This window comes from Monodelphis domestica, chromosome 1 (assembly GCF_027887165.1).
Source record: "Monodelphis domestica isolate mMonDom1 chromosome 1, mMonDom1.pri, whole genome shotgun sequence".
NCBI lineage: Eukaryota > Metazoa > Chordata > Mammalia > Didelphimorphia > Didelphidae > Monodelphis > Monodelphis domestica.
Genome location: NC_077227.1, coordinates 142,166,975 through 142,194,480, shown reverse-complemented (window position 1 = coordinate 142,194,480; position 27,506 = coordinate 142,166,975). Strand labels below are relative to the sequence as shown.

At 34.7% G+C, this 27,506-nt stretch overlaps 1 protein-coding gene across 7 annotated transcripts in view; it reads right to left on the bottom strand.

The window, feature by feature from the left end:
- Positions 1-2,596: 2,596 nt before the first annotated feature.
- Positions 2,597-27,506, bottom strand: part of LRRC28 (leucine rich repeat containing 28) — a 230,878-nt gene continuing 205,968 nt past the window's right edge. For all 7 annotated transcript variants that reach the window (XM_016433390.2, XM_007479425.3, XM_007479424.3 and 4 more), the window contains 3 exons: positions 15,764-15,939; positions 13,999-14,158; positions 2,597-2,926 (listed from right to left, as the gene is read on the bottom strand). In XM_016433390.2, coding sequence (XP_016288876.1) covers positions 2,854-2,926; positions 13,999-14,158; positions 15,764-15,939 — 409 coding nt within the window. In that variant the 3' untranslated portion in view covers positions 2,597-2,853. The remainder of the gene's footprint in view (positions 2,927-13,998; positions 14,159-15,763; positions 15,940-27,506) is intronic.

Here is a 27,506-nt window from a genome sequence, read left to right as displayed (position 1 = left end):
ATTATACTAGTCAGACAAGCTAGCATGAAGTACTTCTTTGGCAAACGAAAGGTAAGTTTACTGCAGATGCCCAACAGATAGGGGTTGGAGATAAGATATAGGAATTTAAAATATAATTAGGAAGAGCATATCTTTAATGTATCAACCTCCTATAAACTTTTAAAAGTATGTTAAAATATATATTTTTCTTTAAAGATTGATATTTAGTTGGCATATTAGCTGAGCAACTTAACTTTTGTCTGTAAACTTATGATCTTCAAAAAAACTTCCTTAGGGACATCAACAGAAGGCCAGTTTAAAATTAGGCTTCCTTTAAAGGAACAGGGCACTACAGGGGATCTTGTTTCAAACATTTTTTTAACCAGTTCTGATCACTGATGCATCATCATTGGAACAAAACAATCCAAATGCCTTGCTTTTCACTAGGTTATTGTTAGCTACCACATAAAGTTTCTTTCTTTTTTCTTTCTTAATTGCCAGTCTGCATTGAATTCTCATCCAAGAAAACAAAATCCAAAATATGTACATGAATTTGCCTGTCTTTGCACCCTATTGGGCACATTTCTAATATATAACATGAAGGACCTTATTCTCCAGCACTGAATCTAGCATTGTTTTCATGCCTGACAGCACCAAGGAAATCAGATTATTATACCCATATTGACAAATTAAATTCTTGATCTATACCAGTGATTACAAGTTCACATTCCACAGGAGTTGGTACTATTAGGCATGTTGTCTGTCTTTCAAAGGTCAGTACAAACTAAATTTGGAGCAGGAAGGTCATATAACTATTGGGTATGTTGCTATTACCTACTAATTAAACCAATGTTAACAATAGACTTTAATTTATTGACTTGATTCTTGAATATCAGGATAGTATATTTCATAGACACAGATATCCACTTCAGAGCTACTCAGCTCCTGACATATGGCTGTGGAAAAAAAAAAGATGCTGCGATATATCTATAGTCACTTAGACACATGGCATCAGCCATCAAGGCCTGAATCACATTTGTGAAGCATCACGCCATATTTTTCACCCACTAACATATGTACATGAAGAGGTTACATCCATAACCTCAATGTCTCCTGAAGAAGTGTCCAGGGAACATCCTGGAGTTTCAACACTGATCTTCAGATCTATTGTATTCTATGCTTTTGAAATGCCAAAGCTGAAAAGACCAAGTTATGAAAGGGAAAAAGAAAGTAAGAATAGTGCAAATAAAGTTGGCACATACATGTCAGGCTTCTTTCTGCCTTCACCAACCCAAAGTGCTTTCTGGGGAGCAGGTGGTGTTATTGTGAAAAGATCACACATTTGTCAGTAACTGTAGGGATTTTAGCACTGTTAAAACCCACCATTTCAAATATAGGACAATTAATAAAAGTTCATAAACCAAATAAAATCTAAAGCTTTTGAAAATGAACATGATCATTCAACTGAGAGTGTCTGTGGTTGGTCCTTAAAAACTGACCTTCCAGGCCTGCCTTTTGAAAGCTAAAAAATAATTTTAAATCAACAAAATGCACGTCTGGCAGCAAAGACACATTTAAAATGCCATCACACTTTCAAAAAGAAGAACAGAGATATATGGTGCAAGAGGCCTTCTCCTGTTGCCAGGACATGTTCTCAGGGGTTACCAGTTTATATTTCTATAAAATCAAATCGGAGATCTTTGCACTTTCTCTGTGGTGTTTTAAAAACACAGATACAGGTAAAAATGAAGAGAATTTAAAACATAATATATTAATAAAATATACTATAGGATGATATAGAAAATAAGACTGCATGATTATTTTTAGACTTAAATGATTAGAGGAAGTCACAGATGGGTTGAAGCCTATTACTCCCACATAACAAAAATAATCCAAAACTGATAAAATTTAATCATGAACTACAGGAAAAAGGACACAATATAGGACACCTTTCCTTTTTTTTTTTCCAGTTTGTTGAAAACACTTAAATCTAGGGATTATGGGACCTAATTATTATAAGGTTCAAGATTCCTTAAAATTCTCTTTCTAAGGATCTAATCTTGGATTACAAGAATATTTTTTTCTCTCAAATAGTCTGTTTTCTAAAATTCAAAGGTGCATTTTTTATCAGCATCTTCTCTACAAAGAGCTGGCTGCCAGCACAAAAAAAAAAAGGCAAACTGTATAGCTCTTGTTAATAAACTTGCATGATTAAAAACAGTCATGACTTTCTACAGGCTAAATGATCAGTTAGTTCCCTGGTGAGCTTCCAGAGGAGCCTAAACTGAAAAGCAGGCTATCTGTGGAGGCTTCACCAACAAACCTATTTCCTAATGAGGCTGAGAGGTTCTTTTCAATGTGGTAGGGGTTCACTGACAAAATTTTTATTTGAAGGAATGGTGGAAGTTTTACTCTGGGGAAACAAAGAGAAGAGAAGATCAGGTTTATCATTGGAAATACGTGTGTTTAAAAGTTAATTTCATTATGTTATCAAATTACAGTTCTTCAGGGAACTAACCACAACTTGTTTTAAATTCGATTCAGGGAGACGCATCAAACTAAATAGCTTACATATGAGACACACTCACATAAAAAGAAAAACACTGGAGACCAAAGCTCCTTAAAATTTCTTGGATTATATTCCAACGAGGGGGAGGGGTGAATGCATTCTACCTCTAAAGTTCGATCATTACATTTCCAAAAGATTTCTGCAGTTCATCCAAATTTGATAGAATGAGATTTAAGTGCCTATTAGTGTTCCTGACTGGGCACTTCTGCTGCTTTGGCACATAAATGGTATTCCAGTATCCAATGGGATATGCAGTCTAATACAGCTTTAAGCTGGCAACCCTCCTGAGTAGCTTTAAGTGTTTATCAACTCAGTAGGTCAAAAGTCCGCAGACACTGGGTGGAGCAGCAGTAAGCTACAAAACTCACAGTTGTCCTCCTAGAAGAAAAAAAGGAAAGAGAAAACATGTCAATTGAAGAAAAAGCAAATTCATTTTCTTATACTACAACACTTTTGCTCATTGTTCTGAGGGAATTTAAAGAAGAGATGTGTCTCTTTTTTTAGTGTTGTTAGGGGAGGTATTGAGTAGTTTTGCTGTCAGTAATTTTTGATGAAGGTTACTCTCTCTGAGTTAACAGTGTGGAGATTAGTCAGTCTCTTTGGTATATTCTAATTTCCCATTAAAGAACTGAAGGATTTATCACACAAGAGAGGCTTCTTTTTGAGAAATAATGTCATTGTGTGATACAATGGAGAACATTAACACCTAGGCTAGTGTGTGTTCGTATGATACAGCATCTGGATCTGAACCAACACCCTCATAGAACCATTAGTTTTTGGTTTTTTTTCAAGGCTAAACCTTATTTTTCTAGATCAGGGAGCCTTAACCTTTTTTTGTCACAGACCCCTTTGGTAGTCTGGAAAATCCTCCTCATGCTTTCAAAAGCATAAAATAAAATGCATAGGATTACAAAAGAAATCAATTATGTTGAAATATACTTTTTAAAAAAAGTTCATGGATCCCAAGTTAAGAGCCCCTCTAGATGTTAATGCTATCTCTAACCTCAAATTATTTTGTATGTACTTATCCAAGTGTCATATCCACTCATAAATTATTTAAGCTTTTTTTGAAGGCAGGGGCTGATTTCTGTTTTGTCTTTGTAGGACCAGGTTCTACCAAAATGTCCCACAGAGAGGATATATACTTAATAAATGCTTGTTGAATTGAACTGAGATGACAAGCATTTCCTAAATTATGTTTGAATAAAAATGTTTTTATGATGCTTGATATTTTTCATCATCTTTAGAGATCCCACCACACTTAGAAGGAATGAATCTGAGATTTTCTTGAATTAGCAGAGAGGGACCTAACAGATCATCTCACCCAACTTTCCATACAAGGCATGAATTTCTTTTGCAACAGTTGAAAAAGCTGGGCATCCATTTCTGCTGGAATGTTCTCAGAGATGGTAAATTCACTTCTGTAATTATGTTCATTCCATTGTTGGACAGCTCTGAGTATTAGAACGTTTTTCCTTATCCTGACAAAATCTGTCTCTATTTCATCATCAGTACCAGTTCTACTTTCTAGAGCTATTGATTAAGTGCATTCCCCTTCCATATGATAGTCCTTCAAATATCTGAAGATAACTAAGATCCCTTTTTTTCTTTCCAGTATAAACATTTCCAATTTTGTCATCTGTTTGTCATATGCCGTGTTTCCCAAAAAACTCATCCTGATTGTCCTCAAGTTTGTCAATATCTTCTTCAACTGGTGCCCAGAACCTTGAATCAACTAACTGCCTATCAGACATCTCTACTGGACAACACATAGACAGACAAGTCAAAATCAATATTTCAAAAAAGAAATCACTGCCACCTCCCACCCCCGACCCCTCCCCTGCTCATCTTCCTAATCTTCTTCCTGCCCAGGCATCACCATCCTCCCAATTACCCAGGTGTCTGTTGATGCCTCAGTGTCATCCTCAGACTCCTCACTTACACTCAAGCCACATATCCAGTCTATTGCCATCTTGTCATTTATACCTTAATGTCTCTTGCATATAACTCCATATCCCAAATACATACTCACTGCCCTGCTACGGACATCATCACCTTAACGACTGCGCTACCTCACTAGTCTGCTGGTTGGTCTCCCTGCCTCACGTCTTCCAGTTTCACTCTATCTTCTATTCACTTGCCAAAATGATCTTCCTAAAGCACAGGTCTGACCCTATCACTGTTAATAAACTCCAGAAGCTCCCCACTGCCTCCAAGATTAGATATAAAATCCTGTTTGACTTTGAAGGCATTTCCCAACCTGCTCCTTACCCTTCCTTTTCAGTCTTTCTACACTCTGCTGCCACTTCCTATGAGGCTTCTCGCTGTTCTTCTGACACAACAGCCCAACTCCAACGACTGGCTGTCCTCCATGCCTTCCCTCCTCACCACTTCTTTATAGCTTAAGACAGCTCAAACTCAGCCTCCAACAAGAAGCTTTTCACATTCTTCCTCCCTCGCCTCTGCCTAGAGCCTTCCCTCTGAGATTACTTTTCATTTTTACTGTCTCTATCCTGTGCGTACAAATTGTTTGCACGTTGTCTCCTCCTTTGGGATGTGAGCTCCTGCAGGTCCAGAGCTGTTTTTCCCTTGCTTGGTGTCTCTAGAGCTTAGCATGACATTTGACACACAGGAACCACTTAATAAAGGTTTGTGGATGCACTGAAAACATTTCTGGTAGGGTCTGACTGCTGCAGGGATGTGGGTCTATTATCTTTCTCAGTGTAGGACTTGGCTCCTTTTGATGCAGCCCAAGATTCTAAATCTTTTTAAAGATTTAAAAATCGTTTTAAAATCTGAAGGAAGAAGTTCTATCCTTTCTGCAGCTTTCCCCATTCTTTTCAACTAAAGGTATCCTTTACTGCTTCACACATTCCATTCCCCTCTGCTTGGATTACTCTGTCATTACCTCATTAACAGATTTATTATGTACCTACCCAGCAGAATGCAAGGCTCTTGAGGACAGAGTCAGTTTCATAGGTTGTTTGTGCACAATGAACACTTAACCCTGCCATGAATCTAGTAATTGCATCATCACAACTGTAAATACTGGGCTTCAGTTCCTACACGATTTGATAGACTAAGGCAAAAGTAGGCCTAATCTGGTCCATCACTTGTCTTTAAACAGCCCAAGAGCGAACCAACCATTCTAGGCTTGCTAATGACATAAGGCTGGACTTGGCCCACAGGCCACAATTTGCCAACCAAAGGACTGGGGAACTCTAAGATCCTTCCGTGCTGCTTCTGATCCTCTATTAGCTGGGAAACATGACAATAACTAAGTTTATTAGATCTGTATCTAGTAGGGGCCTGAGAGATTGCCCTTTTGTTAGGTAAATATAAAAGTTACATACTTTCCTAAAAACAAACAAAAATCCCTACACTTGTCACCCCTGCCCTGCCCAAGCTGCTGACACTTCCCTGACAAACTGTTAGAAACAATAGTTGAGGCCCCACTTCTTTTTCATCCACTCACTCCTTAAGCTTTTGTCATCTGTTTTTCATCCTCACCATTCTACTGAAACTTCTCCAAGATCAACAGTAACATTTTTATCACTGAGTAGTACAGCAATGGATATAGCACTAGGCCTGGAGTCAGGAAGACTGGAGTTCAAATCTCATCTCAGGCACTTATCAATGGTGTGATCCTGGATAAGTCATCTAACTTGTCTGCCTCAGTTTCATCAAATGAAAATGGGGATCATATTAGCACCTAGCTCACAGCATTTTTGTGAGGATTAAATGAGAGAATATTTATAAAGCACTTATCACAGTGCCTGAACTATAGAAGGAGCCTAATATATATGCTTTTACTTTCTTTCCTTCCCAAATAAAATGGCCTCTTAAAAGTTCTCTTCATCTTTGACTTACCTAGAGCATTTAACATGGTGGACCATTTCCTCTCAATATTTTTCTTGCCTTAGCCTTGTTACCACTTTATTCTTGTGGTTCTCCTCCTTTTCTGTCCTTATTGATGGTTCCTCATCCTCTTATTCCCAATACTTCATCCTTGGCCCTCTTCACTTTTCTCTCTGACATCTCCCCCATAGTAATCTCATATACTCCTATCACTTTAGGTTGACAATGAAAACTTGGATCCACAACTAAGAAAGATTTAGTCATATCCCTTTTGGCTTATTTTCCAATGAAGAAAAATGAACTAAGACTCAATATTACACAGTAATTTGTATATAAGAAACTGGGATTAATATGAATAGGCCCCAAGAAATACAGAAAATACTTGGGAGTTTTCTTTTGAATAAATTCCTGGTAATAGTGTGATTTCTCATCTTTTGTACTTAAGAGTAGAAAAAAACTAAATTAATTGAAGGTTTTGGGCTTTATTACATACTTCAAAAATGTCATTATAATGAATAAACACAAGCAAGCTATTCTCACATTAAAAGCTATATTAACTAAAATTTCAGACTTAGATAATAGTATAACTAAAATTTATAATAGAGAAAATAGAATTTATGATAGAGGTAGTTTCAAAATGTGTGTAGGAAATATTAAACATTTATGACATTTTAAATTTCAACAATATGACCAATTTGAAAAAGGTTCTATAGGCAATCTGCTTAAGCTGAAAATCTGATAATCAGAATCTCTAATAAAGAATAAGTTGAACACTGCTTTATTTACAAGTCACACAGCTTTCCTAAGAAAGCATTTCTAAAATAACATTTATGTAGATTTTTTTGGCTTCTGACCAAATTTAGGCTGTGAAACTTGTTTTTTATTTCATAAACTCACATTGCTTATAATCAGAAAAGTATCTACTGCAGAGACTAGGCACAAGATATAGCAAAGTATCTTTGGAAAGATTATACATCTGCTTGAATGAAACAAATGGAATAAATTCTATTTTTCCTCTTTCAACATTGCTCTTAGAAATTTTTAAAACTAGTAATAAATTAAACAAACTTTTAGTATTAGTACTTAAATTTGTTTCTTAGTACTATGTATAGGAAATTGCTAATTTGAAATGATTTTACATTAGTTCATTAATCATGGATTACAGAGCCCCACATGTGCTGTTCTAGGATTAATTTATAAATTTACAACAAATTGTATGTGAAATAAGCCTCAAACAAATTGGTCTGAAATGTCAACTACATTTTTGGAATTCAGCTGGCTAAATCTCTTTTTCTTTCTTGTAAGATAATTATGCAAATTGTAAATCATTTCACAGAAGGGATACATTTCACACCTCTACCCTTGATTTTTAAAAAGAGAGTCTCTAAGCAAAATAATCTGAATCTATAAAGAAGTAGAACTTTCACTCACTAAAAGCCCAGTATTCGTAAGATAATTAACACTTTAAGATAATTATTTTTATAGTTCTATTTTTGTATGAACAAGTCCCCAAACCTTACAGATTTTCTTTAAAATAGGATCTTCAGATTATTTTGTTACTCTTGATTTTGTCACAATACATACTGCTACAAGGGCACCAACTATTCAGCTGCTGAAAAGAATAGTTTTGATGGCAAAGCCATAGATGACTCCATAATAATTATGGTGCTCAGTTGTGTGACAGAAGCCATTTTAAGTTAAACAGTAAATCTTCTAGTAAAGAATAGAGGGCAGCAAAAATAGTATGAAGAATATCTGACAAAATTTGTCGGATTAGACTAAGTAAGTGACTACCCTAATATCTAGTGGCAAGACAGAGGGGAATAAAAGCATTTCAACTCAGTTAAAAGGATGAAAACTACATTTTTAGAAGGAATATTAACTGAATGTGATTGGCACAGATTAGATTTCATGAGAATAATAAGAAATGGGGGCATTTGCAAACTAAATGAGAAATTAAAAACAAAAAAAAGACATTATTCCTGGTTCATATATATTTTATATATGTATGTATATATATTCAAACAAACAATCAAAGAAAAATTTTATTATTTAATCACCTCCAAAACAGTATGTGGATAATATCCTAACGTAATAGTTTCCTTATTTAAAAGCAACAATCTTGTGAAAGGTCAAATTTACATTACAGACAAAATGATATAAATGACTTAAGGAACCTGAGACTTGATTACAAGCAATACATACATGTATTGATAAGTTCACTCATTAGATATAAAGAACATATATGGGAAAAATGCAGGTACAATAAAACATAAATTGGCCTATTTAAAAATACTTGTATATCCTACTTATATTTGGTTTAGGGAAATATTTTCTTTCTATGTTTATAGAGTTTAGATTGTTATTAGTGACAACTTTTTATTAGTATTTTTAGTGAGTTCTCTCACTTTTTGATAACAAAATTGATCCATCTTTAGATGAATACCTTATAAAATTTTGTATTTCTAAAATTACTTTATAATCCCTAAAAATAAGTAAGCAGTACAACTGTGTGCACAGGACAGCAAAGTTCTAGAGTTAAGTCTATATGAATTATATAAGGACATCACTATGCTAGGCTGCTTAACTGTATGCCAATCCCAAACAGGTCAGCCCATTTCACAATCATTTGGGGGCAATTAAGTATTACTATATTTATATTTGTAGACATATGAAATATATGATGGGGCTAAATTCAAAACCAGATACATGGGACAAGATTAAGTGCTGAGCATACAAGAAATACTTAATTAACTTAGACTACAATTATGAAATATGATTTATACAATTAAAATACATAAAATACCAGATACATTTTCATTTGGTAAACATAAAAATAGAAGTTCTTTACTTAGAAATGAACATTGGTTTTGGGAATAAGATGCAAGATAGTTGAATGCATTAACAGATCAAATATTCTCTGTTGTGGATATTAAGTGATGTTTGATCAGTTAACAGTGACAAGTGTTTAGGTATATCACTGTTATTTCATTTTGCTTCACAATTTTCTGGAATTTGTTTTTTTCTGGAATAATGTCCAATTCTTTTGGGGGTAGAGCTTTAAATTCTAGTTTACAAGATTTATTTAGATATGGGTGATCAAATGTATTATTCTATAATAAACAACAGCAATCCTAGTTATTTAAAAAATGAATCTTATCATAACCTTTTATAGCATATTACGTAAGAACACAATTGATTTCATTTTCAGCAATAAGACATTGGAAATCTAAAGACAACCATTTGGTTTTCAATTACAAAAGAAAGTACTCTAAATGACCATGATAGAAACTGTAGTGAATTATTTTATTACAATCTCCATGGCAACATGGGAAGAAACATGGCCTAGTGGCCTGAGATGGAAGCCACAAACTCTCAATTTTAAACCCTATCCTAGCCATTAACACATCATGTGGCCTTAAGGCAAGTTTGCACCTCAGCATCTATACCTTATCTTCTACAAATGCTGGTTGAATTTGCTAAAATGTCACACTGTTTTAAGTGCTATGTAGCAAATGTTAATTTTTACTAGATTACTACTATTAAATCTATATTCTTGGGTTACAAAAGACTACATCTAACCTTCTAGGATTGAATTGCTTACAGCTTTTTGGAAAAGGTATTTTTCACCTCAGCAGACAAAATGTAAATTTGCTTGGCCTCTGCAGAATGGAAGAATGTTGAATTCTTTCTCAAACTCTCTCAAATAAGCACAAATATGATTAATTACTATGGGGAAAGTATTCTGGAAAATTTATTTCTTAAAAAAAGAAGTACTAAAATTTTTCTATCTGGAGTCTCCTGGGATACCCTGACTATGTTAAAATGAACACCTTTTCCAATTTCATAATTCCTTTTTCACTTTAGGAAGTGAGGATCACTTTAGTTCTGAAGTGATAACACTTCTGATAAAGCAAGACCTTAAAAAGATTATCTTGAAAGTAAGAGGATGATAAATATCACTCACATATTTCCTAGTTGTTCTCATTAATCTGGGTTGTATCTTTTTAAAAGCAAAATATACCATAATAGAAACATTTTTGATAAAGAGGCAAGTGTCTATGGAAAATATTAAGAGCAAAATTTTCTGATTGATGCTTAAATTAAAAATGCTTATGGGGCAGCTGGTTGGCTCAGTGGATAGAGAGCTAAACATAGAGGCAGGAGGTCCTGCATTCAAATCTGACCTCAGACACTTCCTAGTGGTGTGACCCTGAACAAGTTACTTAACCCCCATTGCCTAGTCCTTACCACTCTTCTGCCTCAGAACCAATACCCAGAATTGATTCTAAGACAGGAGGAAGGTAAGGGTTTTTTTTTTTAAATGCTTATACATTAACATTTTTCTTATCTGAAAGTCCCTTGACCAGAAATCTCACCAATGGAAAACATGACCAAAAACCTGAAAGACATTAAAAAAGGCTCTGATTTGGAGGGATTGATGTCATATAATCCTTACACTTTGTTTATGGTAGACCACTTCTGGTCCTTACCAGGAGCCTAGTTACATTACCTTATACATAATTCTATGAAAGTTGGTCATGTGGCTTTCCAGACCACAGCAGATTAAGAAGCAAATTAGAAAGGAATAGGGAAGAATTCCTATAAGGAAGCATATTAGCACCAGCTAAAAATAACAAGAGATACCTAAGCAGAGACAAGAAGATTAGTCCTAAAAATTCAAAAGCATAATCCACTAGGACTAAAATGTGGTTGGGACAGAGAAAAGACCTTGGAGACCAAATATTCCCTAATAAAAGTATCCTCATGACACAGCATGCTAATTAATATAAAATGATAGTTATAAAAAGGTTAAATTATACAAAGTATAAATCATAATTGTATGTTACATTGGGGGTAGGCACTAAAGTCACAATAAGAGGCTGAAAATCTGGTCCTATGGGATGGACTGAAAACTGAGGCTGGATAAGGTGGCAGTGCTTATCCACTAAATGAGAGAGAAGAGGTGAGGAGAGAGAGAGGGATAGACAGACAGAAAGAAAAAAGAGACAGAGAGACAGAAACAGAGAGAGACAGGGAGAGTATATGTATGATTAGAACAACAGAATCCACTGGTGGAAGACAAGAGAAACAACTTGGAGGCCTAGAAAGCACAATGTTTCCCATATCAAGTTCACTCTGAGGCATATTCAGTGGCTTCTCAAGTGGTTATCAGCCCCTCACCAAAGGCACTTACCTCATGCTTTACTGAGAATATAGAAGCTACTTGTGGAGTAGCTCCCAACACAACTTCCCTTTCCTGACACCATTCCCTATTCTCTCCTCTTTCATTCCAACATCAAACACACTCCTAACTGCAAGTTACATAAGCCCTGTCTGCCTCCGATTCCTCAACTGTAAAATGGGTATAATAATAACACTTACTTCCCAGGGCTATTGTGAAGATCTAATGGAATAGTATCTGTAAAACACAGCACAGTGTCTGGCCCATAGTAGGTGCTTAATGAATAATTATTTTCTAATTGGACATTTTGAATTAGATATTTGATATCTACATATCTACATGTAAACAAAAGAACTCATTACCCTTCCACCCCACAGCTTCCCTCTTTCAAATCTCTCCATTTTTGTTCAGGATATTACCAGCTTTTCAATCACACAGATATTCAACCTTGAAGTCATCTTTAACTCTTAGTTTTCTTTCACCTTACATAGTCAATTAGTCACCAAAACTCAATTCTATCTTCAGAGTAACTTATGTGTAACCACATAGCCACCAGTATAGTTCAGGCCCTCATCACATCTCAACTCATCTATTTCAGCAACTTGCTAATTGGTCCTCCTTCCTCGAGTCTTTGCCCTCTCCCATCCTCTGAGTATACCTCTCCTAAGGTATTATGCCTAAAACAAAAGTTTTGTACTTAGAACACTCTAATAGCTTCTGATTTCCTCTAGGATCAAATACAAACTCTTTTTTTTTGATATTAAAAACCTTCACAAGTTGGTTTTGATCAGATTTACAAATAACTCCTTTTCACATACTCTGCAGTCTAGACAAACTGACCTTATTTCTGTTCCAAATACATAACACTCTCTTGTCTTCATGTTTTTGCACATACTGTACCCCTCCCTCCATTCTGTGTCTGTAATACAGCCCTCCCCAATCTTAGCTCAGGTACCATATGAGTCCTTTCTTGATCTTCCCAAATGCTAGTGATTTCCCTCAAATGCTTTTTTAGTATAGTTTGTCTAAAAAAATATTTATGTAGTTGTGGTCTCCCTGGCAGGGGCAAGACCTGTTTTACTTGTCTTTGTATTTTCAATGCCCAGCACAGAGCAGATATTTAATAAATGCTTGCTGATTTGTGGACTGAATTGCCCATATTATTCATTTGTCTCTATCTCTATGCACATTTATATACATTAAGTATAATATAATTTCATTATATTCCAGTTTATAAAATATATATTTGACAAATATTTGCATTAAGGATAAAAGGCATAAATGTATATGCATTTTAAGTTAATTAAAAGTCAACAAAAATTTTAGGTGGTGATGTCTATCCTTAATAAAGCAATTTTCAGTTCTATGTTGTGTCTAAAAACATAGCCTAGGCTAACTGCAGAACCTAATAAGAAATATATGGATGGATGGCAATACGTATATATGGAACGAGTATACATATCAATAAGAGCATAGATCTTTATGAATATTTGGGTGGCATTAAAATAATAAAAAGTTTCAAAATGAGACAAAGTAAATTTAAGTTGTCTAGAAACATGGAAATATTAGTTAGTTAAACATTATAAAGGTAGCTCCCTAAATCCAGAAAATGCAAATGCTAAAGGTTTAAAAATTGTCATGTTATGACTACATATGTATAATCTATATCTAATTATTTGTTGTCTCAGAGAAGAAGACAGGAAGGAGGGAGGAGAATTTGGAATTCAACATTTGAAAAAAACAAAGATTAAAAATTGTTTTTACATGTAATTTGAAAAATAAAATATAAAAACTTTTACTTAAAATTTTAAGTATTTTTTTTTAATCTCTGGGCTTTTTCTTTTTCTTCTTTTTCTTCTTTTTTTGGTGACCACATGGATTTTTAAGGCAACTAAGGATTCATGCTAAGGAATAGAATATGGGAGATTACCTTCATAAGGGCTGAAGAGACAAAATGTAGAATAAAAAAAAAACAAATCCCCTGTTAATTCCAGGGTGTGGATTAACTTACAAGCTATATGCTCATTGGTTAGAAATATCTACTACCCCAAAGGGTTGGGTTAGCTATCTTATATAACTTATTTTTTTCTTTCTTGGCTTCCCTTACTGCCTAAAGGCTATGATGAACATGAAAGATGAGTAAGAAAAAACATAAGAACAACCCAGTTTAAATATCAACATGCTGAAAAATTTTAGAATATTACAGAAAGATGAGTTAATAGTGGCAATTTTCATTCTAATATTAAAAATGCTCATATTTCACTTAGAATGCATCTTAGAAAACATATTGTGGATTTTAAAGAATAATAAATTAAAAAACATTCTCCTCTTATTATATACATGGTTTTTCCTCATATTTGACCTCTGTGTAAGGCTGAAATCTCAGTGTATATTTTAGTGTAATTACCCCTGGTGCAGCCCCGCCATTGGTGTCTCTCTCAGGGGAAAGAGCTTTGGGTAGACAATAGTAAACATTGGCTCACTACAACGGTGACAATGTCCCAGAGGGCAGTGTAGCAACTCCAGGAGACTTTTGGGTAATGAAATTGGAGACAGGAAGTTCAAATCTGAAAGATAAAACCATATACACAAAATAAAAGAACAATTTTAATCAAAATCAGTTTTTTAAAGTAGTATCTTCCTTAATTATGAGATATGTTCAAGTTCATTAAAGGTACCACATTTGCCCTTTTTGTTGTCTTCTATTGATGTTTTTGTCTTAAGTAAAAAACTGACATTTCAAAGTAAAAGTGTCTGTATTTTTAACATGAAGTTTGAAATATAAATCACACTCATAAGAGTAATCAGAAACAATACTTATGGGTATTAGAAAGAAGATAAAAAAGTTACAAAAATAAATAGTAAAAGAAAAGTAGAAGGATTTGTTGACATGAATTCACCAGGAGAAGGTATTAAAGATTTCTAAAAGGGAAGAAAAAATGACTGCAATTGAACAACAATTTATCAAGTTCACTAAGGCCTTGTTTAATATTAGTTTAAAAAAATGAACCTATCTTGACATTTGTTGTTATTTTTATTATTGTATTATGTTTGTTTTTAAAAGAAAAGAAGGAATAAAATGAAGAAAGCAAAGAATAAAAAACATTTTAGTCAACTAGCCTATTTTCAAATTCTAGCAGAAATTGCCACTAATTAAAGATGGTAGTGTTTATTTGTTTTATGAAATAGATTTTTAAAGATTTCGCTTAATCCTTAGTAATCTTTAAAAAAATGAACATTTTAAATGGATCACTCTTATCAAATAGCTAAAACATACTTGGAATTTGTATTCAAAATATAAACACCAATTACCTAGATATTTTCTTATATTTTCTCTATGTATAAGGATCCAACAAGAATCATTTAGCAAACTGTAATTTCATCACAGTTAAATTGTTTAGGTTTTAAAAACAATTTTGATCTATACAGTAAGGGAAGATGAAACATGAATGTGTGCACTTCACCTTTTTTATGTAACATAAGCAAAAGATAGTAGTTTTTAAAAGACATGGCTTTTGAATTACTTTTCCCTCTTTAATATTACCCATTGTTTTATGAAAGAATCCTAAGCATCATTTCTACAAAAAACCCATAAAATCCACACATTGCCAAATATTTTACAAAGCATGAATTCCTTCAGTAGAACTTGAATATGAGTAGCTTGTATGCATGATTTAGAACTAGAAAAGCCATGGGCCAGCTTTCTACAATGATTTTCAATTGGGACAGAACTAAAACATCTCAGTTGTCATGGTGTTCTGAAACAGCCAACAGCTCTTAATATTTCTTTTTCTTTATGAATGCCAAGATTGCCACTTATAAGCAGGCTGCAAAGTTAGGAGTAAGCATTGTTGGGAGAAGCATTCAATCTTGCCTTAAGGATAAGTTCTTTTCAATTACTTTTCCAGCTGAAAATTGTACTTTCTCCACATAAGTCAGTGACTAGTCTAAGTCTTTTCATATGGACAAAATACAAATGTTTCCAATTTCCTTTGCATTTAAACTAGTCAAATTTTTATTTTTTGTTATTGTCTTCTGTAAATGAAGATGACTTGGGGCCGAAATGATCAGCAAAAGACTTAAGAGTCTTTTCCACTTTAACTAAAATAGACATTGAAACAAAAATCTTTTTTCCACTTCATATAAGAGCAATTTTTAAAAATCCAAAATACCTTTTATAAACTTGTAGTAGGCATTATACAGGCTTCTCATGGCTAATTCTTGCAAGGGCAGGACATGATCTGTTTCTGTCCCTATAGACTTAACCTCCGATGGGAGGAAAACAGTTAATTGCCCTGATGAGAATGAAAGCAGCTTCACCTCTGAAACTTGAATGGGGGAGCCACAGCTGCAGAGAAACAAGACATTCACAAAGCTGTTACCATTAATTTTTTAAATGTGTCAATAAAATGCAATAAATAAAAATATTTAAAATTAATGAGCTTTGCTTTGAGTGGCTAATTTTTCAAAATGAACAGATGCAAACCTGATTTCCTTAATAAAAAAACTAAAAATCAAAATATAAATTCATCATGCAATGCTTGGCTAAATAAACACTAATCCAATACACTGTCTGGACACTTCCAATGAAGGTTATGTAAACATTAGATTTTGTTTGAACAACTAAGCTCAAGAAGATATAGAAATTTTGCTTTATTCATTCATTTTGTTCCTCCTTTTAGAATTCTTCTCCCCAATCAAAATAGTTATCCCCTTTTTATGAAAAAAATGAGAGGATAAAAAATAAATAAAATTATGATTTATGAAAAAAAATGGGAGGGTAAAAAATAAATAAAATTATGATTCCATTATCTTGGCTTAAGATGAATCACCTTAGGAAAAACTGGATTTACAAAGCAAAGTGAGTTTTATTAGCATTGGATATCTCCACTGCCTCTTTCTGTAAATCATTGAGAAAAAAAAAATCACTGGCACAAATAAATTAAAAAACAATTTCTATTCTTTACTTGTTGCCTCTAATTTTGACAGGGGGAACAATGGGTTAGTGTTCTTTAAGTGGAAAGTTGGTGCTCAGTTTCATTGTTTTCATTTATCTAGGATTACTAGGGTGGACAAACACTAATTTTTTCTTTCATTTTTAAAAGTTCTGTTGATGTCCTTTGTTTATTACATGATAAGTTTTTTCCCCCATATGCTTTGAATCTACCAGAATGTTCCTTTGTAATAACAACAAAAAAATAGTGAATGACACAATGGTTAAATCTAACAGCAAATACATGATTATATACCTGCAGTCTTCTACCTTTATTTTGAGAGGTGGGAAGGATTTCATCATTTCTTCTCCAGGATCAAAATTGGTCATTATTTGCAATCTGAGTTCATGTATTTTAGTATTTTCATTTATATTTTCAGGAACATTTTCATGTTCTTTTTCTTTAGAAAAATATCATGTACTAATAATATCTTGGCTCTCTACAGAAAACAAAATTAGATAAAATCTTCCCTGGGTCAGAAGTAGGCAATGGAAGAAAGAACATATTGGATTGTAAATAAGAAGACTTGGGCCCAGGGCCCAATTCTGAACCTACTAAAGTGTAACCTCAGGCCATTTTAAAGACTTTGAATTTTAGTTCCTTCATGAAGAATCTGGACCAGAGGATTTACAAAGTACATTCAGCTATAAAATTCTATTATTTTAAGAATTTTTATAGGGAAAATTTGACAGACTAAAGAAGCCATTCTCACCATTAAGTAATGTTTCCTTTTGTTATTACTTTCATTTGACAAGGATTTGAGTACATACTATGTGAAAGATACCATGATAATAAACCTCTCTGGAGCAAATAAGTTAATACCTAGTAGAATAGGCAAAACATTATTTATTAGACGCAATCAAATAATCAACAAGCATTTATTATCTACTAAATGCCAGGCACTAGGAAGACCAATTAAGATGGAGAACAATTCACATAAGGAAGAAGTATACTGGCCTGGCCTAACATGAGCAATCAATATTTCACCAATTTTTAGGTCTATAATTCTACCAAGTGTTTTTTATATTGATATTCATATTGCATGTCTATATATCTTGTTAGGTAGATGCTCAAATATTTTATACATTCTGTTATTTTTATTTCTCTATTTCTGCAGGGTTTGTTGATAATATGCAGAAATACTAAGCATTTTTGAGTTTATTTTTTATTCTGCAACCTGATTGAAACTATCATTTAAAATAATTTTTAGTTGACTCTTTAGGGTTTTCTAGACAGATAAGGGATTCTTGATTGAGTTCTGTGGACCTCAAGGTGGGTATGAATAGATTTTAGAGGGTATGTGAATTTAGATGGGAAAAAATTACATCTTTATTTTCAATAATTTCTAATAAAAATTTTGCATTTTCTTCAATGATGGATTTAGGAACCAAACTACAGAAATGTTAGTGATATCTATTCTACTAACAACCAATAGAAATGACAAATACTTTTATATCACATTACCATTGTTGAAGACATCTTGAAATACTATTTATGCTCATCATTATTTCAAAAGAAAAACATCTATACCTCAATACAAGAGTTATACTTAAGGGCTAGTTTCTGGATTTGTACTCTTTAGTTGAACCTATAACTGAACCTGGTCTCTTTATACTCTGAATAGCTAACATTTATATAGTACTTTAAGATTTACCAACACCTTACATATATTCTCTCCTTTAATTCTTACAGTGTTGGGAGATAGTTGATCTCACTGATTCATAAGTCTCTTCTAATGATGCAGAAAGAGATCTACCCATGTCTGCCTATCCTGTGTATCTCATCCATGGTCTATCAATGACACAAGATGTCTTCCTACCATCCTGGAGGCCATTCTTATTTCTTCTGATGTGACAAGGACCCCCGTGGAATACTAGCTGTTCACCCATCATCTCTTGTTCTTGCCATCTGAAGATCCCATCTTCTCTTTTAGGTATCTCTTTTTATAACACCTTTTACTCTAGTTCTTTAGTTTCTTATTGGTTACATCTTAAAGCCTACATGATTCCTTTGGAGGTAGCCATATTCCAAATCTCACTGTCATATAACAATACTGGTAGAATGTTTGTATTGAAAAGATGGATATTTGCTTTCATGGGAAGCCTGGACTCTGTGAAGGAGCCTTGCAATTTCTTGAAAACAATCTAGCCCATTCTCTTCATGTCAGTCTGTTAGTCAATCAGGTGATTAGCAAGTATTTATTAATCACTTACTACATGCCAGACAATAAGCAGTGTATTAAGAGTAGGAGATAACCACGTGAGGCAAAAACAGTCCCTGATGTCAAGCTTCCATTCTAATGGGGGAGACAACAAGGAAATCAATAGGTACAAACAAGATAGAGTAGATGGAAGGTAACTTGAAAGGGGAAAGAAAAGCTGGAGGGCACTGAGAAAGATTTCCTATAAAAGGCGAGATTTGAATTAAGCCTTGAAAAAAAAAACCAGGAAAAGTAGGATGCAAAAATGAGGAAGAACATCCCAGGAATGTGGGACAGTTAGGGCAAAGGCTTGGAATGGGGAGAGGGAGTGTCATGTGCCAGGGAAAGAAAGTAAGCCAGTGTGGCTACATCACTGGTGTGTAGAGAAAAAAAGTATAGGAAGACTGAAAAGGCAAGAAGAGGTTAGATTATGAAGAGCTTTAAAATAGCAATAGAGGATTTTAGATTTGATGCTGGAGGTACTAGAAGCTACAGGAGTTTTCTGGGGTCAGGGCATATTAATGGGGGGTCTGTGCAAAAGAGTGTGACATGTAGAATTGTGTTTTTACAAAAATTAGATTGGTAGTTGAGTGGAGGCTAAATTGGAGTGGGGAAATACTTTAGGCAAGACCAATTAGAATGTTATTGCAGTAGTCTTGGTGAGAAGTGAAAGGTTCCTGAACCAGGGTTGTAGCTATATGATTGAACTCATCCTCTCCATTGAGGACTTTTCTAATCTTTTCAACTCTCCCTAAAACATCCCTCTCCCTCACTGCACCCCCAAGCCCTCAGGTAACAACTTTGTTTCATATTTCACTGAGAAAATTGAGGCCATTCACCAAAACCTCCCTCTTTTCTTTTTCATCTCACAGCATTCAGATGCCTTGCCCTCCATCTCCTTCATCTATATCTTACATGAAAAGAAGATAAGCTTTTTTGTTATGGTAAACCACTCTACATTTACAATGATCCCATTCCTTATCATCTTCTCCTTCAGGTTACCTTTGCTCCTTCATCTCTCTTATCTTTTGGCCCCCTCTTTGCTACCTACCAACAGGCCCATGTCTTCCTCATTCTTGAAAAAAAATACTTAATCCAACTATCACTTCTGGCTGTGGTCTGAAGTGTGTCTCTCCTCCTTCTTAGCTAACCTCCTTAAGATTATTGACATTATGAGTTTCTAGTTCTTCTCCTCTCAGTTGTTTCTAAACCCTTCAAAATCCTCTCCAAATCTGCTAGAAGGTGAGGGTTCCTGCTAGTGTCATTCATCCGTTGTGGTCCTTAAACTTCTTGAGACTCCCATGATTCCATACTAATTACTTTGCCCCTGAGTGAGACTACCTCTTTCCCTTCCCAACTACACTCTACTCTCTGATCCCCTGGGAAAATTCCACCCTGAGGCCACGTCTCTACTCAGAGAGAAGACCCAGCATCACTGCTACTACTCTCCATTAGCAACCCGCCTCACCTCCACATCTAGTCCCCCAGGGAAGATGAAAAACAACCAGAACTCATTCTTCAGTAAGCAATACTCACCCCATGCCCAATTCTGTCATATCTTCCTCATCACAATGATTATAAACCCTTGGCTATCATTGTATAAATCCTGTTCTCAATCTCCCACTTCCTGTTCCCTTATTCCCCTCAAATCAGTCCACCCTCCCCTAACCCTTCCCACTGCACACCTGCCCACTCCTTCCAAGAAGGCCTGTGCTATAGGGAAGAAGTCTTTTCACCTTAATCCTTTCCCTTTCTCACTTCTTCCATCTTCTTGCACTCTCTGACACCTAGCTCCCTCCTGATGACATAAAATCCCTGGCTACCCTTCTCAGCATTGGCTGTGTTTCCATTTGGTCATGACAGGAGAATTGACAAAATCCTCTACATTCATAAGTGATATAATTTCTTACAATCTTCAGCAGTTTTTCTCTTTAATATTCCCACTCTTTCCCTAATCTTTATCACTATCTACTATTTGCTTCCCTACTTCCTACAAACATATCCATGTCTTTCCCATCCTAAAAAAAACAAACCCATTTGATTCATTCATCAACAATAATTATCATCTTATATGCCTTCTCCTTTTCTTGAAGTATAAACACTTCAAGAAGGCCCATCTACAACTGACATTTCCCCTTCCTTCTCACTTTCTTAAATCTCTTCAGTCTGACTTCTGACCTCATCATTCAACTGAAATGATTGTCTCCAAAGTGACCAATGAGCTCTTAAATGCAAATAATGCCTTTTCTTAGTTGTCATCCTTCTTCACATTTCTGTAGTTCTGACACTATCAATCACTCTTTTCTTAACACTACTTTCTTATAGGTCTTTGTGACACTATTCTTTCTTGGTTCTCCTCCTACTTGTCTGACTCAAGTTTCCTTTGTGGAAGCTTTATCCAAGTCAGGCCCAAAAACCATAAGTGGCCTCCAAGGGTCTATCCTGGGCCCTCTTCTCTTTTTCTCTATTATTTTACTTGATGATCTCATTAGCTGCTATGTATTCCATTATCATTGCTTTGCAGATGATTCTCAGACTTGTCTATCCAGCCCTAATCTGCAGACTTATATATCCAATTGCCTATACTGAATATTTCAAATTTAACATATCCTAAACTGAACTCATTCTCTTTTTCACAAACGTTTTTCTCTTTCAAACTTCATTATTAACCAATGAAGTACTGTCCTCTTCCTAATCACCTAAGTTCACAACTTAAGTTACCATTCTTGACTCCTCACTCTCAACCCTCGCATCCACACAGTTGCCAAGTCCTGTGGTTCATACCTAACATATCTCTCATATAAGCACCCATCTCTCCTCATACAACCACCACCATTCTGCAGGCCCTTATCACCTCATGCCTAGATTATTACAACAGCCTACTAGTTGGTCTCTGTGCCACAAGTCTTTCCCCAGTCCAGTCTAATTCTACTTAGTTGTCAAAATGACTTTCCTAACTTCTCTCCCAACCTCCATTCAATTAACTCCAGTGCCTCTCTCTTACCTCCAAAATCAAATATAGAGTTCTTTGGCTTGTAAAGCCCTTCTTCATAACTAAGCCCCCTCCTAGCTTTCCAATCTTCTGACACCTCACACTGTTCCTTGCCTCCAGTATACCATAATTTAATGATACTGACGTTTTCACTATTCTTCTCATGGGGCACCACCATCATCTTGACTCTGTGCATTTTTATTGTTTGAACTCTCCCTCTTCTCTCTTCTCTACTCTTGCTTTCCTAACTTCTTTCAAGACTCAACTAAAGTCCCATCTCTGCAAGAAGCATTTCCCCCTCTGTCCTTGATCTTAACATCTTCTCTGAGAATACCTCCAATTTAAGCCTTTCATATCTTGTTTGTACATTCCTGATAGGACTAAGCGCTCCACAAGAGCAGAACCTTTCTTCTTCTCTTTTTACATTGTATCCCTAGAAATGAACACACAACTAGGCAACTAGGCACACAGTAAGGTACTTATTAAAATGCGTCTTGATTACTTGTAGAATATATTGTCCTTTTTTTCCCCAATGTTGATTTATTTTGTTGATCTTTTTCTTCCTTCCTCTCTTTTAAAAAAGAATAAAGGGATTCCTTTCTGGGAGGTGTGAAGAGAAGCATACTGTGTGTGTGTGTGTGTGTGTGTGTGTGTGTGTGTGTGTGTGTGTGAGAATTTAGACAATGTTAAAACAGAAGACACCAATAGTTTTTTTGTTGTAGTGATTTTTATTTTTAAAGTCAACACAGAAATGAATGTATTATGTATTCCTTTTGAGCATGTTTGGTGTGCCCATATTTACAAACTGACCAAACATTCCACTTTGTGGAGCCTCAACAGGATTCTGCTAATCAAGTAAGTGGCATTTATTAAGAGCTTATAATAATATATAAGGCACTATGCTAAGTGCTAGGGAAAAAAAAGATAAAAGTGAAATAAAATCCTCAAAGAGTTTATTTACTAATGTAGGAGATAACATGAATGTATAGGAATATATAAAAAAAATGTGTACAAAGTATTCCTCCATCATTCCTCATGAATTCAGAGGAGGAAATAGATGACTATTGGGCATTAGTCCTCCTATAAGTCTGCTCTTCTTGGTGCTTCTTCAAGCCAGTATGTGCTCCAGAGGCCTCTAATTTCTCTTTTTGTTGTTGTTGTTCATTGCTAGAGATGCTTCCTTACTTTGTGAGATGGTTAAGTCTTTTTTCTCTCTTAAACTGAATTCAGCTTCTTGATTTTGGGGATTTTTGAAATTTCTAGAAATCTGACCTTCAGAGAACTGAGGAATTATTTTACTTCATGTAAGAATGTTTTCCTGTCCTCATAAAACCTAAATTACATTTGTAATTTGTAGCTCTCAAAAATTTACTTAAGAAAAATTTACTTTGCTTTGTGATTCTGATGGATTCAAGGTCTAAATGACTGAACTGCAAAATAGTTATTTTTAGCTAGTACCTGGGATTCTGTTTGTGGCTTCATTTTCTCCTTAGTCATTCAAGGGCATCTACTGGGATAGAAATTGACCTATAACTATATATACTGTCCAAACAACCTATATTATCAATCAAAAACTTACTGAGAATCTGCTGTTTACCCAGTATAAATATAACATGATGTTTGTCATAGGGAATTTAATATCTAGTTGGGAAACCTGACTACATGTAATGAGTAAACAATACAAGACCAAACTGAGTAGCTAATATTGTAGGGAATTTGAGCAATCTAAGCTACAAAATTCTATGTAAAAGGTGGAACTTGGGATGGGTCCTCAAAGAGCATGAGGGGTAGAAGGAAGAGAGAGAGGAAAGCCATAATTAGATTTGTACGTTGAGGAAAAATATGCTTAGGACATGGTACAGAGCCACACAGAGGCAACTTGGGTAGGGAAGGGGATGGCTACTGCCCCATAGAGTGAAACAGATCTCTGTGCCTTGACTTCTAGATTCAGCAAGGTCAGGCTGATCACCACACAAACCTGGCAATTATTGCAATATTCTTGGTAACTAGGCACTTCAGTCATTTGTCCCTAGTACTTCTCCATTGAGTTAATCTAGTTAAGGAAACCTAATTAAATCATTCCATGAAGCTGTTAAGTGTTATAATACTGTGTTTTTTGCTACTCAGCAATATAATCATAGACCAAAAGAAGGGCTGATACTATATACTTTTTTTTTTAACATAAATTCAAGTTATTTAGTTGGATACATTTCATTGGTCTTCCTTGACAACAGTATCTTTATGGAAATAAACATTGCTTAGAGGTACAACATACTTAGCATAGATAAACACTGGCTGTCCTAACTTGTCAGAATAGGCTGTGGTACATTGATAGGCAGTTTGTCTATCCCTGGTTAAATTCCTAAGATTTTTCCCCTCTGTTTGACAAATTTGTATAACATTTTTGATGAATTCTTTATTGTGGCTGAGGTCTATCAGATTTTCGGCTGATGGGTTAGTGGCAAAAATAATGGTAATAAATTTGTCCTTTTTTAAATGTTATAATTTTTTACTTTACCTTTTCTTTACCCTCTTGAGAGACAGTCTACAAGTTACTTTCTTGCTACTCTTTGAAGGTTTAAGTATTTTGTGAAGCTTTTTCTAACTTAATGTGCCTAAGCTTGTCTAAATTCCTGAGGATATTTTGGACACCCTTTTAGTAGTTTATCTTATATCTTTTTTTTTACATAAAGAGGGTAACTTATAAATATCCTGAAACATATTGCATTGAAATATATAAGGTCATATGAATGTAGTTCCCTTTTCTTCTTTCCCATGAAATTTTAATTACTAGTGGCAGTCTTTGCTTTCAGAAATTTATTCTGATACTTTCTAAAGTATCTTTCTAAAGATATCAATGTTGAGATGATTAAATCAATGAATGAAAATAAAATGTAAGTTTAATTCTTATTGTAATTTAATGACTTGTGTAGTATACTTCAAAACTTGCCATAAGTGATAAAGAAAATATAAGTCAAAATAAAAAAAAATGCTTTTAAGCCAAATCTAATCCTTAAAGCAGTTTCAAGAATTTTTTTGTCATAATTAACCTGTTTTGAAAATGCAGAAATTTATTAATTTCAGGTAAAGTTCTCTCGGTGGTATTTTTGTTTTTTAACCAGTCATTTCATATGTGTAGGAAGCTCCCAATGAGGAAATTTCACTACCAATTCAGACTGACTTCTCGACTGTAATTTACTGTCTAAGGAGAGTTGCCTGGAAGTTAAAGTAATTTGTCAATAGTCATATAGCCAATAATGTGTCAGAGGTAGGATTCTGATAATAATGTGTCTAAGGCTGGCTTTCTATCTGCTATGTTATTTATACTTATTTACAAATATATATGAGCATATTAGATATATATGTGTTATATATAATAAGCATGTTATATATCATAAGTATAATTATAGTTATGTACAATGAGAGTCAGTATCTGTTGCTTTATTCCTCAGAATTTATCTGGTACATATGGTTCTCACTGACTTAATCCTACAGGAAAAAAAAAAGCTAAGAACTATTAGTATCATATAACATTTGAAGGGTTTTCTTTTTTAAACTTAATTTTATCTTATTTTCAATTCTAAATCTGCCCTCCCCATCCCAAACCCAGAGTATGCAAGAAAAACAAAGTCCATTACAAATATATATAGTCATGCAAAATAATCCCCACATTAGGCATGTTGAGGAAAAAAGAAAAGAAAAAGGAAAAGAAAAGAAAAAGGAAAAGAAAAGGTGCTCCAAACTATACTCTTGAGTCCATTACTTTTCTATCTTGGAGCAAATATCATCATGAGTTCATTGAAAATGTGGTTGGTCATTGTGTTTATCAATTACTGAGTCTTTCAGAGTTCATCATCTTTATAATATTGTCATCCAAATTATTCTCCTGGTTTTTTTCACTTCACTTTGCATCAGTTCATACAAGTTTTCTCAGGTTTTTTTGAAACCACCTGCTTCAATATTTCTTATAGCATAATGGTGTTTTATTACATATATATGTATGTGTGTATATATGTACATACCATAATTTGTTCAGCTATATCTCAATTGATGAGCATTCCCTCAGTTTCCAATTATTTGCTACCACAAAAAAAAGCTGCTACACATACATTTGTACATATAGGTTCTTTTCCACATTCTTTGATCTCTGGAGTATAGATGTAGTAGGAGTATTTCTAGATCAAAGGGTATGCCCAGTTTTATAGCCTTTTGGGTACAGACCTAAATTGCTTTCTAGAATGGCTGTTCACAGACCTGTTCACAGTTTATGAAGTACCAATATGCAATGAAGTACGAGTACTGTCATGTTTCATTTTTGTTTGATGAGTATTATAAATATTAATCTCATAATACCCATCAGGTCATAGATAGAGATAAAGAAAGAAAAGTCTTCTAGACATGGGGTCAGCATTCAAAAAGGAAGAGCAAGTGGAGGGTTTAGACAAGATGAAGGTAATCCAGATTAACTATAAAACAGAATTCACAAAAGAAAGTACCAAAAATGAGATAGATAAGAGTCAGACGAGGGCCTTGAGTGAGTGGCTTAGGGATTTGCATTTTATTCCAGTGGAATAGGAGGTCATCAAAAGTTCTTAAGTATGGGAGTGATTTCTTCATAGCTGGGCAGTAGGAAGATTCTTCTTGAAGCATTGTGAAAGATAGTTTGAAAAGGGCAGAAGCTAAGAGCATAGATACCAGATATATGATTACTACAACAGTCCTGGAAAAAAGTAAATTGAAGAATGTAAAGGAGAGAGAACAGTTAGAGATATTTTGGAAATAGGATCCAAAAAGGATTTGCCAACTGATTAAATAGTCAGAGTGAAGGAAAAGGAAATCAGTAACATTAAGGTTGTCTAGGAATGATGGAAAATTAGAATTTGGAAGAAGGGGAGCAGGTTTTGGAGAAAAGATGATGGATTCAGTTTGTTACTGAGTTGTTACTTACATCAAGTGTGAAGTTCAGCAGAACATCCATAACTCTCTTAGTCCCACTATAAGAAACTAGGACTTTTCTTTTCAGCTCTCTTCTGTGACTTATTATTCCTCTTCTACCCTCAGGCAATATTATTGGTATCTCAGTCTTCTATAACTTTCTTCTGCAACTTTAAGTTATGAAAGGAATGGATCCAGGGCCTGGGCCAAGTACTTCATACCTTCATTCCTCCTATGTGGTTACTTTTCATGGTAGTGTTCACTCTAGACCTAGTGGCTATGATCTGGGAAAGTCCTAGGAGAGAAAAACTTTTCATTGTTTTCTCATGCTATTTCTCCCTTGGGTTTCAACTCCAGTGCTTTTTTGCCTCAGCCATCATCTGGAATATGAATAAGCTTGGCCCTTGGAAATCCACATTCTTTCTGTTTTTCTTATTCTCTTTCCCTGTTCTTCTATCTTCTTTCAAGTCACTGTTACTAATCCTGGCTTGTCTGACTCAATCAAATATTATTAGTCGGAGTTTCATCAGCTTGCTCAGCTTCTGTTAGTGAAATTGACTCTCTTGAAGTTGTGCTGTCTTGGCACTGCGATATTACTGTTTCCAGCTCCTCTCCTAAATCAGTGCCCTGCTTTTGGGTACTTCCTTCTGGTGGTAGATCCTGCAGACTTACATACTTTTGGCATAATTACAATATATAATGGGTGTATAACAATATCAGCAGTTCTCCTTACTATCTGGGTGGATTGGAATAAGTATACATGAGGGAAATATGGGATGACAGTAATTAAATTG